Source organism: Cyprinodon tularosa, unplaced genomic scaffold, assembly GCF_016077235.1.
Source record: "Cyprinodon tularosa strain WSP-4 unplaced genomic scaffold, ASM1607723v1 ctg37, whole genome shotgun sequence".
NCBI lineage: Eukaryota > Metazoa > Chordata > Actinopteri > Cyprinodontiformes > Cyprinodontidae > Cyprinodon > Cyprinodon tularosa.
In genome coordinates, this window is record NW_024039085.1 from 1,214,717 (window position 1) to 1,230,940 (window position 16,224).

The 16,224-nt window shown below is 37.6% G+C and overlaps 1 protein-coding gene across 6 annotated transcripts in view; it reads right to left on the bottom strand.

The window, feature by feature from the left end:
- Positions 1 to 2,765: 2,765 nt before the first annotated feature.
- Positions 2,766 to 16,224, bottom strand: part of ldb1a (LIM domain binding 1a) — a 28,547-nt gene continuing 15,088 nt past the window's right edge. For 2 of the 6 annotated variants that reach the window (XM_038296409.1, XM_038296410.1), the window contains 10 exons: positions 10,990 to 11,092; positions 10,685 to 10,729; positions 8,798 to 8,873; positions 8,054 to 8,156; positions 7,774 to 7,946; positions 7,564 to 7,686; positions 7,400 to 7,477; positions 7,181 to 7,304; positions 6,612 to 6,760; positions 5,553 to 5,799 (listed from right to left, as the gene is read on the bottom strand). In XM_038296409.1, coding sequence (XP_038152337.1) covers positions 5,575 to 5,799; positions 6,612 to 6,760; positions 7,181 to 7,304; positions 7,400 to 7,477; positions 7,564 to 7,686; positions 7,774 to 7,946; positions 8,054 to 8,156; positions 8,798 to 8,873; positions 10,685 to 10,729; positions 10,990 to 11,092 — 1,199 coding nt within the window. In that variant the 3' untranslated portion in view covers positions 5,553 to 5,574. Of the gene's footprint in view, positions 4,959 to 5,552; positions 5,800 to 6,611; positions 6,761 to 7,180; positions 7,305 to 7,399; positions 7,478 to 7,563; positions 7,687 to 7,773; positions 7,947 to 8,053; positions 8,157 to 8,797; positions 8,874 to 10,684; positions 10,730 to 10,989; positions 11,093 to 12,858; positions 13,163 to 16,224 lie in introns of those variants that run through there. The other 4 variants (XM_038296413.1, XM_038296414.1, XM_038296415.1 and 1 more) reach the window with 4 other exon arrangements.

A 16,224-nucleotide genomic window follows, 5' to 3' on the forward strand; every position in this document is an offset into this window, starting at 1 on the left:
TATGTATTAGTTTTGGTTGTTGACCGGTAAAACATTGGAGCTGTGCAGGCTGTGAACTAACCAGATGCTTTCTGAATTTCACAAGACAGAGAACAGTTGGTTTGATTTCATTAAAGCAAAAATACCACTTGTTTTTCTGCATTAATCTTAATTTCCAACCAGAGCTACTAGCTCTCCACTCATTTACGGAAGGGAGATTCAGAGATTGTTTTCTGTAATAATGCTAACAGAACAATGCAGATGAGGAATTTGCCTTTTACTTGTCCTTTAAAAAAAGGTTATTAATGTTAAATCAACAACAGAAACAATGGCTGACACACCTGGGAATTCCTCAATTGCCATTGTTTGGAAGGGGTTTAGATCTAGACACCAGTTTTATTCACCCCAAATTTAACACAAATATATACCTAGATATATGGCACTTTAAATGTGTTTTATTCTAGAAACACTTAATGTCGAAACCTACCTTAAAGAAATGGTTGAAAAAAAAGTCACCAAAGCAACACCAGCAGGTAAAGCAGTCAAGTTTGGCGATATCCTCTTGCTTCTTTGGTAAATCTAGGACAGAAAAGCCCTTTTCCCTGTTCCCTGGACAGTTAATTTACAGTTAAGGTCAGGTATAATCAAACGGTTGTCATGGAGACCTAGTAACCCCACCCCCATAGTTAAACTTCTTTAGAAATCTACTGGCTGTGGGGATTTCTTTCCTTCTTTCTCTCCTTACTAATCTAACTCACATTTATCTGTAACCTTAATTAAAAGAATGTTTCATTGCATCATTTATTTTACTTATAAATAAGATGGAGTAGTAAAACCTGAGCCTGACTATTTTATACCCACTATATATTAAAGCATAACGTGATATTTGTGATAATTTCACAACATATGTAAAATCTACAAAAAAAGGGTATTTCTTATAAACAGAACCAATAAAAATATGGGGGAAATAGTTTTATCTATTTATTTAGATGTGAATTATTTGTTCAATCTGATATCTTGAAAATTGCGATTACATTTTTTTTTTTGGGGGGGGGGGGGTTGTCGGGTGAGACCATCTAAAATATTAAAAACTACACAACATAGAAACATCAAACCACTAATTACACTAATTTACAGAATATACAAAACAAAGACATCTTATTAAATGTTTTAGAAAAATGAAAATATTTAAAAGCATCTAATAGGTTTCTTGGACAAATAGTTGCACTATGACATATTTTCTTAAATGTAATTCGTGAAACTGAGAAGCTATAATAATCTAAGCCTCGTGAAGAGCTGCTAACATTTAGTCTTTGAGTCCTTCATGTTTTTACATTAAAGAAAAAGGATGCATCAGATATCAGATACATTTAAACTTTGAGCGCAGTGTCTTAAATTAAGGTACATACTAATCCAAACTACTTATAGCTTATGTTAAACAACTCTAATATTGATTTATTTTCATAAAGATATATAAATGTTAACAGTAGAACAGTAGAACAGTAAAGTCCTTCCCCATCATGGACAGCCCTAAAACCAATTATCAAAGGTGTTTTCAAGCTACAGGCTTTCGTTTCCACTTGTTAAGGGCTTGTAAATGTCTTTTAATCTTTCCTGTTGAAAAGTTGTATTAGAACAGATAATATTTTGTGGGCTAATTCCTAGATAACCCCAAGCTTTCATCGTACTCTTGATATCTTGATAGGATTGGTTCCTCTTGAACCACAGAAAAACAGAACAGCCTTGGCCTTTCTTTTAGCTGCAATCCTGAAGCTTCATCTTCTTAAGTACTGAAACCAATTTCATCATTTTTATCTGACTAGATATCAAAGGAAAACCTTGACTAACATCCATCTGTGGTTGTTTGTATAATTGAATTTCTTCAGTAACTGAAAGTTTGGTCAAACTAAATATAGACATCCCAAATTCCAAAAACTCATTTCAGGGACATGCCTGCATGTTTTCACTCGCATTAAAAAAACACCACCTCGCATAGTCTAAAATCCGGGATAATTTATACGACTTGCAGACATCCGTGAAAAACGATCTATATCAGGGAGTCTCCCGGAACTTCCAGGAGACTTGAGATGTCTGTCAATACTCTGTCTGTAGAGCCCTGCTTTAAACAAATAGTTGAAATTATGCTGTAAACATTTCATATTGACCTAAGTTGATCTATAGTGGTGGTTACAACGTTTCAGGTAGAACTTTACAAACTTGTCAAAACAGAAACTTGACATCCTTTTGCAACAACATTAGTTGCAGTAATTTTTTTTTCTCAAATTTCTCAACTGACCCACCCATGCTAAGTAATCATGCAAAGCAGACATGCAAACTTTTTAAAACTTACTTTGGTACAAAATCATCTCCATTCAATGAGGTATTATAGCTGGGCTGCTTTTGCACACCTCTCTTATACAGCATTTAAATATTCCTGCAGGAACTTAAAATCCTCTGCTCATAGTTCAGATCAAACAATCTCTTAATTTAGTGACACCATCAAGTCTGTGATGAAATAGTTCATTACAACTTGTAGTTAAAGTTCAAATGACTTGGCCGTGAAAAGTAACCACAACGTTAACAATTTATGTCTTTTACTATTACAAACCTAAAAGTATTTAAGACGGATCTGAAAAAGTATATCTGTCAATTATAGTACTTTTTTTTGGGGGGGGGGGGGGTTTACAAAGAAAAAGAAGAAAATCTGAAAAGTGTGGCTGATGTATTTAACCCCCAATTATGTTGCTGCTGCCTTCAGAGGTCTGAGGACAAAATCACAACTGTTATTCAGTGAAAATCCATTTTTATTGATAACATACAATTACTGACAGAAACCTGGCAAAGAAATATATAAAACCACCCCTTTGATGAGGTGCTACAAGAGCCAGCTACAGGTGCATTGCCTTATCTCTGCCTCACACATATTTCCCTTATTGTGTCAACCAATAAAGAGCACAGAGTGCTGGTAAAGTTGACCCTGGATTTAATTCCATGTCTGCCGCAGAACTGATACAGCACAAATAAAAGAAGCCAAGGAGGCACCGGGAGACGATGAAAAAGGATTTTAAACACGACAGCTTTTTGTGGATTTGTACAAGGTGATGGAGGAATTTGCCCAGCTGCTCAGTCTGCTGCTTTGAGGGACTCCTGGTGGAGAAACCATTGAATTACACCCCATCTATCGCTGCTGAGACCCTGCTGTGTACCTGCACTCTGATGAGTTTTAAACGCTTCAATATAATAACGCCATGGGTGGATTTTATCCCACGCAGATTATCCATTATGGGAAGCTGTGTGCTTAAAAATAACAAATGTATAAAGGTTTCAATAAATCTATTAACATTTTACTGAATGCCAAAACAGTGGCAGGAAAAAAGGGATTTCTGTACTTATTTACAAAGATCCAACATTTATGTCAAACACAGAACTAGCTTTCTGACTCAGCAGCTGCACCACAAATTCCTCCAGATATAATCATGATTATTGTACAGGCGAGTTAAAACTAAACAGAAAATCAGTACATAGAAAAATAAATAGTTTGCTAAAATGAAGGTAAAGTTATTTCATCAGTGATTGTACCATTAAAAATGTTTTTTTAAAACAACTTACAGGGCTTTTTTTATCTCTTTACATTAGATTGAGTTTTCATTGTTCAAAGGAATACATAGAATAACTTTTACAGAAAGTACTACCTAAAAATATACAAGCACAGACACAAACATGGGGAGGAAAGGCTAACAGAAGATTAAAAAATAAAAACAGCGCATTGTGTAGTCTTTACATGGAGCTCCTTGGTCTGCAGCTTTCTTTATCGAAATTTAAAAACATTGCTGGGAAGCTTAAGTTAATACAAAAGTTTTCCTATTTTACAATCCAGTTAAAACTTGATTATTTTTAAAATATTCTGAGTAGCAAATTCAAGAAGTTTTCTGTTACTATATATTTTTTCTTTGAAGAAACCAACAAAGAATGAGATACTTAAGGATAAAATAGACAGTTTTGCAAGGAGAAGCACAACAGATGGAGATCTAATGGGGGAGCGAGTACCCAGAGTTCTGCTTTGGACTCTCAGCAGATTAGAGCACAGTAGTAAAAAAACAATATTATGTTTATTTACTAAGGCCAGAAAGCCGAGGTCCCAAACAAGTCTAAGGCCAAGGCAAAGTTCCAGGTCAGATTGAAAATCTGGATTTTCTTTATTTTTTAAGAAGTAAGCTGATCGAATAGTTAATAAAAAAAAAATGTATCCTATTCAGGTAATGGCTAAAGAACAGAATAAAACCCAAAAACAAAACAAAACAATGTATAAAAATTAGGAAAAAATAGAAAGCATATTAAAGATTAAAAGGCTCAAATGCATTTGAAGCCATAATTCATTGATGTTTAAGTCCAAGTTTAGATTTGAATCTTTTGTAATTTTCTCGACGTTGTGTCTGAGTCAAATCCTCACCTCTGCAGACGATGGATGACAAAAGTTTACAGTTATTACCATCACATTAGAATGATCCAACAAAAATACCTGTACATTAATATACTGAAGGTTGCAAATGTTTTACATTTCTTAGATAAGCAGTAATAAAAAACAAAAACAATAATACATGTCAATTTCATAATAAAAATAGACTGCCATTAATAGTGGAAAACAGTGCAAAGAAATCCTGGGGTGCTATTGTTTGCTTGCCTTTTTTTCTCCCAAATACTTTACATAAAAAAAAAAAAAACAACTCTAAAACATAGAAAATAAAACAAACTTTGTGGTGTCTGGTGCGCTGGTCCAGACAGGCTGCGTACCACCTCTCCAGTACCTCACTGTTTGGGGCCACAGATGTAGGCGACAGTGTATGATGGTCTGTGTGTGTGTGTGTGGGTGGGTGTGTGTGTGTGTGGATTGTGAGTGTGCGTTAACAGATTTTGCGTAGTGGTTCTCAACTCCGGTCCTCAAGCTCCGGCACAGTACAGGTTTTTGTTCCAACCAGGTCCTACAAAAACAAATAATTGAGTTTTTAAAAATACTGAAGGTTGAATTTAGACACTTTTAAGCTCACATGGTTTGACGTTTACAGCCTGCAAAAAGGTCAAGTTAATATAGGATTAAGGCCAAGCATATTTGCCATCAGTAACAGTGAGACCAACAGAAACAATGAGGACAGAATAACGTACAGCTTAGAGACCCGAGGTTGGAACAAAAACCCACTGATATGGCCGCAAATGGGAGCGAGCACCCTCATGGGACACGTCGATGTTGGCTCGAATCGGTGATTTGTGGTGACAGTAAACACGCGGGCGAGCAGCATCGTTAGCGCTCCTTTAAGAGGACTGGTCAGAGCCAAGAGGGAGGAGGAGCACCACTAGGTAAGAGCAACAGTGTTGAGGAGATTCAGCTGAGTTTCCTTCCAGTTTCAGCAATGACCCCATCAGTCCATCAGCTACAGTGTCTCTATCCGTCTCTGCTCTAACAGAGATTGGACAGTTTAACATCAGTTCAAAACGAGCTCAACTCGTCCCTCCCCGATCCATTCTGCTGGTTTCAAAGCTGAGGCAGGATCCAGGTGGTTTTTAACGTTGAATTTCACATCTGGCATCGACCTTAGCATTCTACTGAGATGACTGGGAGTTGTCACTCTTGGCCTCCTTACTGGAGGGGGGTTTGTTGTTCCAGGGGGAGTGACCCCCTAGTGCAGGCGAGCTGGTGAAACTGTCCTCATCCTCCAGGCCGTTGGCCCCATCGAACTGCGTGTTCTCCAGCCGTGTGATCAGACGCTCGTCTTCGTCACCAAACTCCCCTCCCATCAGTGTGGGCTCTCCCACCATCATCACATCCTAAAGGGGACAGCAAGGGCCGGTACACATTATCCCCATAATACAGGGGGGAGGGGGTTGCTCGCGCAATGTATGGCTGTACGACGACTGATGTAGTATTTTTCTCCCACATGGTCAAGGTGCAAACCAGCTGGGGTGATTTTCAAAAACAACTGATCTCACTGAGAAAAATGCATCCTATAAGCCCAGCTTTATAAAAACAATTAAATATTTATGGATTCACCCATTATTAAACTTAGATTTTGTTCAGGCATCTTCCCTGACAGCTCAGTAGCCCAGACTTTCCAATGAACCAGGCTTGAGGAGTGCCTCCTACTGGCCCCAGCTGGGCATCCCTGATCCTTGAGTGCTTCATCACAGGGCGGCGGGGGGAGGGGGGGGGGGTTCTTTCCACCTCGGGTCTCATTAGCTCAAGCAACCATGTTAATAAAGACAGCAGTTCTGTGTGAATATAGTGCTCTAAATGGAGGTAACCAATACAAAATCAAACCGTCCCAATGAAAAAACACAGCTTGGTTTTTCTCCAAAATGCCCAGAAATACATTTTGTGTTGATCGTAAACTAAAAATCTGTGGCACCAGAGGACCAGGGACCGCCCCTTACTGGTAACCATGAAAGGTCTATGATGGCACTTAATTTCTATAGATTTCGCAAATGAAAACATATCCCTAAACCCTGCTGGAATCTAAACCAAATTTAGAAATCCCCGACCCATTTCTTAATTGATTTGATAACTTCTCTGTTTTTTCCTCCTTTTTTTTTTTTTACTGTCATCATCAGCTGTAAATCAGCCAGGAAGAAGTAATGCTTACAGGTACCTGGCTGGAGAGGGAGAAGCTGTTGGCCGGACTCTTCTTTTTGCTGCTGTTGTTGTTATTGCCTCCTCCACCGGAGCTCACGTTGCTTCCACCAGAAACTTTCCTTTTCCGTCGCTTGTTTGGAGCTTGTCTTGCTGGCTCAGCTGCACAAAGATTACAAAAGGTTTGATTAGAAAGGATCTGAGCCTCAGAAACTCCAGCATCCTGCTCATTTTAACAAATCTTTTGTTTGTTATATAGAAATTATAAAATAATAAAACTTCTTATCACCTTAACCTTCTTATCTTAGAACAATAATCATCAGATTAACCCAACTGAGTTGTTCAGCAAGTACAACAATAAACATGTTTGCATAATGTTTTCTTCTACCCTCCAATAAGGTTCTGCATTGTTGGTCTACAACAAAAAAGATTCCAAATAAAACACATTTAAGTTTGTGAGTTTAATGCAGGATAATAAGACTCATGGAATAATGCACTGCATCGTGATGGTGCTCCTACTTTGACTTCTGAATGAAGAAACACTTTATTATGAACTTAAACAGAAGTGCACTTAGCAGTTACCTGGAGGCGCTACCATCCTTTGCCACTTTTGGAAAAGGCAGGTTTTCAGACAGTCTCTTGGACTCAAACTGTAAGTCTTGTGTCTGGACATCAACTCCTGCATTGGCTCCAATATCACACATAACTACAAAGATATAAATAGGTCAAGAAAATATGTTATAAAACAATCCATTGAGTAAGAAAATATAAATAAAAGGGCCTAAAGAAAGCCTTTCATACACGGAGGTAGTTGAGCGTCGAGTTGGACAGCCCACACCTGGTGATGTTTTTAGCCAACTGATCGAGCATCTGAGGATCCTTAGGGGTAAAGATAAAAAAGGTTAGGGAATCAGAGCACTTAAAACAGGCAGATTTACATCACTTGGATTTGGTTAATCACTTACATGCATAGCCAAAATGCTTCTTGGTAAAACCTCTCTGTGTTGCCTTATGCTGAAGTGCCATGTCTTGATCCTCATCATGTCATCAAACATGAATTCTAGATACAGGCGGCCCTCAACACACACCTAATACAGAGGAGACAAGGTCAAAGGAACGGTGGTGGGGGGCCTTTTTTCTTTAATCTGGTAGGACATGCATGCAGAAGAGCTCACCTGTGTAAACATGGGTTTGCCATTCTGGGTCACCATGGTGCACTGGTCACAGTCGAGGGACACAAAATTACTGTGAAAAGACTCCTTTGGATGCTTCAAAACGTAGAACAGCTCTGTTGCACCTCCCTCAAAAATACTCCTGAAGTATCGAGGAATCAGCGTCCTGCCAATAGCTGCAAACAAATAAAAAAAATTAACAAAGAAGCAAATTTAAAAAAAAAGGAGACGGGACATCAAGAAAGCTAAATGTAGATATCAGCAGCAGTAAATAGTTCCTCACTGTATCGTTTAGGACCATCTTCCAAACAGAAGGTAACTGTAAGCATGGCATCATCCTCAAAAAACTCTGTGGTGAAGGCATCCCACCAGAGGTTGTCACAGTCCTGTCAGCAGAGGAACAAAAACATTTAACTTTGCTTCATTTGTCTAAAAAGAAATATTTAATTTATATCAAAATAATGTGCTTAGAACTCACTAAATACACCCAAACATTAGTTTCAAATTAACCTAATAAATCCTCTAATCTTCCTCTTAACAAATTTCTTCTCACAAACAGTCTTATTTTTTTGTGCAATACTCACAAAAAGCTGATTAAAATAAGGAAAGTTTAAATATAAAGACATTGATGGGTGTAAAACTGGTTAAAATCCTAAAAATGTACAGCAGTTAGCTTAAACTTGCTTCTTCTGTGATACAGATTAAAAGCATAAAATGTATAAATGTAAAGTTCAAAGCTCACAGACTACAGATGCAAGAAATATATGGAAAGCCAGCAATGTTTTAACTCTTAACCATCAGTCCATCATCGGATCATGTGGGAATTAATTCATTTTATTTGATTTTAATTCTTAGTAATCTTTTCTCTATACCACTGTGATGCCCCCCCTTTCATCTACAGACTGAATTTTCTTGCAACTGAAGCAAATGAATGTGAATGAACTCAACTTGGAAAATGTGGAAAATGTATTTTGTCTAGAACATAAAAAGCCTCTTTCTTTACAGTATTGCTAGAGCCATCACTCACCTCTGTCCAATTCTGTAATCTTTTGTTTAGCTCATATATCCGGTAATCTGTCTGGTTCCCATACGGTGTGGGTCTCCTAAAAACAAAAAGATCAAAGTTGACCAAATACAAAGTTAAACTAAAAAAAAAATATTATCAATTGTGTTTAGCTAAGAAAAAAAACTGTAGTCTATACTGCAAAAACTAGGACCAAATCAGATATCATGGTAAGATGTTCTACTCCAGAAAATGTTCCTAATAGGATACTAGAACATTTTGATTAGACTCTGAACTGTGGGTGAGAGGACCCCAACATGCCTGACTGGTAGAATATTCAAAGTAGGGCTGCAGCTAATGGTCATTCTGCAAATCGGTTAATCGGATCATAAAATAATTTTTGTAAAATCAAACCAAGTGAAAATAAAGCTTTTTCACTTGAGGAGTTCTGGTTAGAGCATACTGACAGACGAAAAATATTTTTATGTTAAATGCAAAATGTTTGTTGTTGGGTTTTTTTAAACACACAATTTTGGTATAATTACTGCTCTAAAATGGTCACTCTGTCAGCTAAAGGAACATTTTAGAGCCACTACACTCCACTTAATGATTAATCGATTTCTAAATTAGTTGACGATTATTTCAATAATCAATTAATCCGATTAACTGTTTCAGCCCTAATTGATAGCATTACATTTCAGTGTGTCCTACATTTCTAGACTTAACAGAGATCATTTTGTAATTGAATGGATGGTGTCCAAAAAAATGTGGCTATATTGGCAAAAATCAAGTATCGCTTTAATACATAATAGTATGCAATGGTCTGTCGCACATCAAAATTGTATGCGTTGTTACAGCTTAGAATTAGGGGGTTTATAAATACATATGGGACGGTGAACCCAATGGGAGACGCCATGCTGCAGAGTGGCCAAAAGAGGAAAACTACTCAGTTTTACATGTTTAAAACCAGCACAAGTGTCATTCTACTTTAAAAATCCTGTTGCAAAGGAGGACAATCCATACTCTTTGTCCAGTATGAGATGACAGAAGCAAACAAAAACAAAAAAGGAAAAAGAAGTAATAATTGGGAGAAAACAAGTCTGCATCAGTGCAGCTCTTAGAAGGTGGACACAATTTATGAGGAACCGGGATTGCAAAACAAACAGAGGTTTCTGCTGGAAAGGTAAGTTCATTCATTATGTCACTGAGGTTATTTTTTAAATGCTATGTTAGAAACAGAGCAGTGTAATCCAGGAACTAGCTTCAATGCAGCAGTTTTCAGCACCTCTTTGGAGGCACCAGAACGGCATTTTTTTCCCCTGTAATTTATTTAGTGCACCACTAGATGGTGGTAAATCTTACACCGATTTAAATACTAAAACCAAATCACCAATAATAGTGCTGTAAAGCGTTCAAATGTAAAAAATAAAACCCATTAACCTTTAATAAAAATATTGTTTTAATAAAGCACCTCTTTTAGTGTCTGTTGTTGTTTTGAAGGAAAATAAATTCTCTCCAAAGCCATTTCAGGGATTTTAACTATTGATTATAAAATATATTTAAGTATTTATTTTCTAAAAATATGAATTTAAAGCAGCTCAATCCTTAAAGATTCTCTCTTATATCATGCAGTGTCTGTTAAATGCATGAAGCTTGTTCAATCAATAGACACCTTGTAGGCTCTCTTTATTACAATTGATTTATATTCTGGTAAAGCAGTTTAAAAACCACAGACAGGTGCTGCTAAATTTTAAGACAGCCAAGAAGCCTAAGGAATCCCAGAGTTTATAATCAGAGTCAAAGAAAAGATGCCAGGATATTCAGACAGAAAAAACCCTCTTAGTTGCATAATCCAAATGCATCCTTAGATCCACAATGTAAAACTACTCGTTCCAAGTGGTTCACACTCACCCCATGCCAGGCTCCATGTATGATGGCGGGTACATGGGTGTAGGCCTGGAAATTGAAAAAAAAAAAAAAAAACTTCTTTCTTACAAGTCACAAAACCACAAGAGCCTTTAAATCATTTACCTACTAGTATATAATATTCTTTAGATCCTTCTATTTAATTTTCAGAAAACATAAAAGACTAAATATGTCATAAAACGATCTGTTTATTATTAACAAATCACAATTTTAAATAACATATGAAATGTGGGGTGTATGTCCAAGTTTAGACATCTCTCTTTTCTTTCAACACTGGAACGGAGACCTACCCCACATCTCTATCCAGCATAGCGCCTGGGTGGAAGGGGGGAAAGCTGCCACCGTTCGGGGGTTCCTTAGGAGAGTACAGTTTGAATGATTTTGACGAACAGCCTGCCCATAAGAGAGAGAAAAAAAGAGGGGGTAGGGAATTAAAAAGGAGATTTAGATTACTTTGGATTTACTGCATTCAAATCACAGCATCAACTAAGTAATCTAATGTTGGATGATTTGGTTGTGATTCCCTCAAATGAAAGCGCGCTGCAAAAACAATTTCCTGCCGCATTCATTATCTAATGCATCTTCAATCTACTAAATGGACAAGAAACCAAATCATCATGAGGACATTTATTAGCTTTCACAAATGTGAGGAAAATAATCAGTCAAGTAAGCAGATGCAGATGGTCGGTTGATTTGTTGTCATTTTATCACCTCTTGTATCACTACTTGCAGCTCTCTGCGCTGAATGTGCAATCCCCCCCAACACACACACAAAACAAAAACAATCCTTTACTCTTTATGCATGTACTTCTGCATGACTCCCCCCTCAAGTTACTTCCTTTACCCATCCCCCTACATCATACACTGGCCGTTTTTAGCTCATTTTCTTTTCCCCCCTAAGCCACGTTCAAACAATGTTAAAGAATTCATTTCTGCAGATCTGCTTTAGATATATCTACACCAAAAGCACAGTGATCCAAAACTTCATGTAATCATGCACAAACAAGAACAATTTAAACATAATCAGACAGTGCTAAATTGAAATAACAAGACAACATAAGCCTTTGAAATCTGACCCAGATTGGGTGAGCATATATGTAGCATTTTTTTTTCTGGTGTTTTTCCACAGGTGCAACAAATATGCCTCATGCATGTCGAACATAGTGTATGTGATGTTGATTCTTTGTAATGTATATATAATTTACCAAAAGTACTACTAAGAACTACAGACACATTCTGATAATAAGGCATGATCAAATAGAGACCTACGTTTAAGTCTTTAAAAAATATCATAGCTAAATAAATTCAGCCTTTAAAGAACCTCAGTCCTGCAGGAGCTGTTCACACAAAAAAAGAAACCTTAGGGTCATTTACCCCAATCCCCAAAACTCCTTTACTGTAAATACACTGGCTTTACATCTGGTCTATACACCCCCATCATTAATATTAGACCCCATTCCTAGATGTACAACTACAGTAGTAACAAAAAACACTTTAAATGACTTCAAATTGTGCTAAGTAGTTATAATTAAGCTGTTTGACAAATACAGAATTTGAGTGAAATGTTAAAGTCAAAACAATGTAGGAAAAAATTAATGACAAACATTTCTTACACATTAACCAATAAAACAATGAAGGAAATCTCAAAATACAGATTGTGATAAAGTACTTTTAAATAAGTCTAGCCTTCAATCTCCCTTAAAGAACTGCTGAGGCCATTCAGCTCTCAGGTTAACTCCACATAAGAAGATCTTGGTGTCATTCAGTCCGCCCAAACTCCTTTATTGCAAACAATGGAGCTGCATCCAGAGGATGGCCCTCAGCCAATAAAACATCAATAAGCAAACACTCCTCAGCATACTTCCACAGTAGGTCAAAGGAGTCACGTTATAGCTCTGTAATAAATAATGCACCGTATTCATTTAACAGTGACAGCATCCAGCTTACCTGTAGGAACCAGGCGTTAACTAATAACTACTGGGCCGTCCTCATTAACGACAGCCGTTAACAGAAAGGATGCCATTGCTAAGCTATTAACCTACTAGCTAAATGACCACGGTTTGCCTTTCACTTCACACAGCCAAAAACAGCGCCCCGTTTCAGTGCGTTATTATTAACCTACATTACAGCTGTAAAGCTACGGGTTAAAGTTTTGTTACCTGCAGAGAAATGTTCGGTATGTCGTCGTTCAGAGCGCCTCTGCTCGGTCTTTCTTAGCAGCTAGCCTCGCTGCTAGCCGGAGCGGCTGGACGGAAAAAGCTCCAGCGTTTTCACTCTCAAGGTCCAAAAAAGGGCGCTTATGTGACAGAAAATAAGGATAAAATACCTAGACCGGTTTCAGTCGTCCTGCGGTGACGCAAAATCTGTGTTTTAACATCTATTTGCTGAAGGGGGGAGCTTGATAGCTATGCTTGTGTTACTACAGGACCCCTTTGTTCCTGCAGCCGAACGGAGATGCGAGCGAACCGAAGCCCCGCCCCCTTCAGGCTACCCCGCCCATGTCGTATAAAATCACCCCCTCCTCCTCTCTGGGGCCCTCAATTTGTTTTGTCTGGATCTCATCTGTGCACCAATGCCCCCCAGCATGGAACAAGGTGGGTTCCCATTGAGAGAAACAACCGTTATCCAACAACACGATTTATCTTAAGTTAAAAAAGGGGAAAAAGGGAATTTACTCAAAAAGACTTCTCAACCTAATTAAAAAAATCTTTAATCTGATCAAATAAAGAATATTTTGAAATTCAGATTCAGAATGCTTCCCCTTCCAATGGCAATATTTGTCCAGTTTAGCTCACAAAATGTTCTCTAAATCTATTTTGTTGGCACTGTGTGACCCTGGAGCTATGAAATCCCTCTACTTTTTATGCATTGTTGTCCCTGATTAAAAAAAAAAGATAATAATAAAAAATAACAAAAGACCCAAGACATGCTTGAGGGACTATGTTTCTCGGCTGGCCAGGGAACGCCTTGGGATTCCCCCGGAGGAGCTGGCCCAAGTTGCTCGGGAGAAGAAACGTCTGGGCCTCCTTACTGAAGCCGCTACCACAGTGACCCGACCCCGGATAAGCAAAAAAGAAGGACGGATGGAAAAAGAAACGATAGTATCATCTGTAACAGTTACCTTGGCAATAAGACCTGTCTCTAAATCATTTCCAGCTCATAATTGAACTCACTTGGATAAAAAAAGTGGTACTTTTTGAAGAAGTATAACCCCAGATCATGATGCTGCCACCACCATGTTACACTGGGGATAATACGTCCTTTTAATGTGTTGATTTTTCTGCCAAACTTATCTTTTGAAATTGTGCAAAATTCAGCCCTGTTGTTTAGTTTGAATAAGATGAGATTACAGGAGATCATTGTCACATGTACACAAACTGTCATTCTAAGAAATTCCCCCAGCTCCTTCAGTTTAACAGGCTACTACAGCCTTCCTGACCTGATTTTCTCTGACTTCCCTATTTCTGCAGTTGGTTATGGCAATAATGTTATTCTGTTAATTTGTCATTTTGTTATTCCTGTCATTACTGATACCTATCAACGATGATGATTCTTTCCAACTTCTCTGTAAACACTGGCTTTAGTCAAAGGATGAAAACCTTTAACATCCTCATAAGCTTCCTCCAACAGCTGAGCTTTATTTTTCATCAGATTTGTAACAATTTAAAAAAGGATTGAATGCAATTTGACATGGTGCCAAAACTATATTAAAAAGTGATCATTCATGTAGTTAGTTTTGTTTTCCCTGTAATAAATGTGTCAAAAGGGGGACAGTGGCGTTGGATGTAGGAGTTTGCCCTGAAATCAAAGGATTGATGGTTCAAGCCCCGACTCCGACTTTCAGTGTCGTTGTGTCTTTGGGCAAGACACTTCACCTGCATTGTCTACTGATGGTGGTCAGAGGGCCCGGTGGCACCAGTGTACGCCAGCCCCGCTTCTGTCAGTGAGCCCCAGGGCAGCTGTGGCTACAATGTAGCTTGCCACCATCAGTGTGTGAGTGTGTGCGTGAATGGGTGAATGAATGTAAAGTGCTTTGGTCAAGTCTCCTAACTTGAATAAAGGCGCTATATAAGTACATGCCATTTACCAAAAGGAGAAAAACAAAATTTATAATTTATAGATTTTATTTTTTATACATCATAAAACCTTGACTTTTTGAGAACCGCTGTAGTACTTAGAAGGTAAGTATATTTGCATATCTTTATTAACACATTTGAATATAGCCCCCTGCTCAAATGGTTGTAGATTGCATTTAATTAATTTTATCATCAAGTTAAGGAATCAGAAACAATAGAGATAACATTTGATCTGCACTAAAAATCCAATAAATTCAAAGCAAATGACTATTGGTATAATTGGCTAAAAATGCCAATTAAAAATGTAATTTTAACCTTGGCTTACAGTAAGACAGTAGGGAGCCTGTTAATTATGTGGAGAGCAGAAACTCAAAATTACATTTATTGTAATTAACTAGGTAAGTAACATGTGTCAATCAGCCATCTTAACTCCACAGTTTGAACAAGATCCAGGTTATACCTGAGACTGAGGAAGACCCAGGTTATACAGACTTGTATTAGTCTGCCGTTGGTGTAATGTAAAAAAGAAAAGATTGTGAAATGTTTAGAAGGATGAAGGTTTTTCTGTTTTCACCAATTTTGCTGATTTGTTTAGTTAAAAACATCTGAACCTAAAAAATAATAATTGTTTCTTGGCCAATAGAGTAACATAGTCTTCCGGTAGAGGTGCAAGCAATATAATGTGGACTAAAAGTAATAAACGAAAACTTCTTCAGGTGCTTTAAGATAAATTTGTTTGAGCATCTAAACAAACATGTCGTAAAATCAGCAGTCACTGCAGGTGATTAAAATCCTTCAACAAGAATATGTACATTTTCCAAATGCTTTACTGCAGCTCCAAGCCTGTAATGGCCTTCAAGCTATGTAATCTGCAGCCACATTCTCAGTCAATATCAGCTTTCATGTTTACACGCAATACATCTGTTGGATAAGCAACCTTTTGTGGTCTCAAGGAGCATTTAATGCTCACTTGTTGAGGCTTTCACATTAGCTGCTATTCAGTTTGTGAAGCTCAATATGTCTGGAATGCAGCAGAGTGAAAAAGTGCAGCCATGTTTACTGCATCAATCTTACATAAGACATAGAAAATATCAGCATGTAAAAACTATAGTGCTGATATCATTTTAGCAGCTGTAAAATTCAATTGAATTAAATTCAATTTCATAACACTTCTTTTTTATTATTACAATATCATTTTTTAAGTGTTATTTCATTGTGCATTAGTCCCCTTTTCCTCAGACAACCCTAAATAAAATCCATTGCAAAGCAACTCTTCCAGACAGTTTCTGATATTGGTGACATGGGTGGCTATAGAGCAGCATGGGCATGAGATAATTTAAACAACAGCTTTGTGTGACTGATTATCAATAGCAGAGGCATGTTACATATTAGCGCCACCACTACCAAACACACCCTAACATGTCTCACTATCGTTGTGGGGCATTTCCA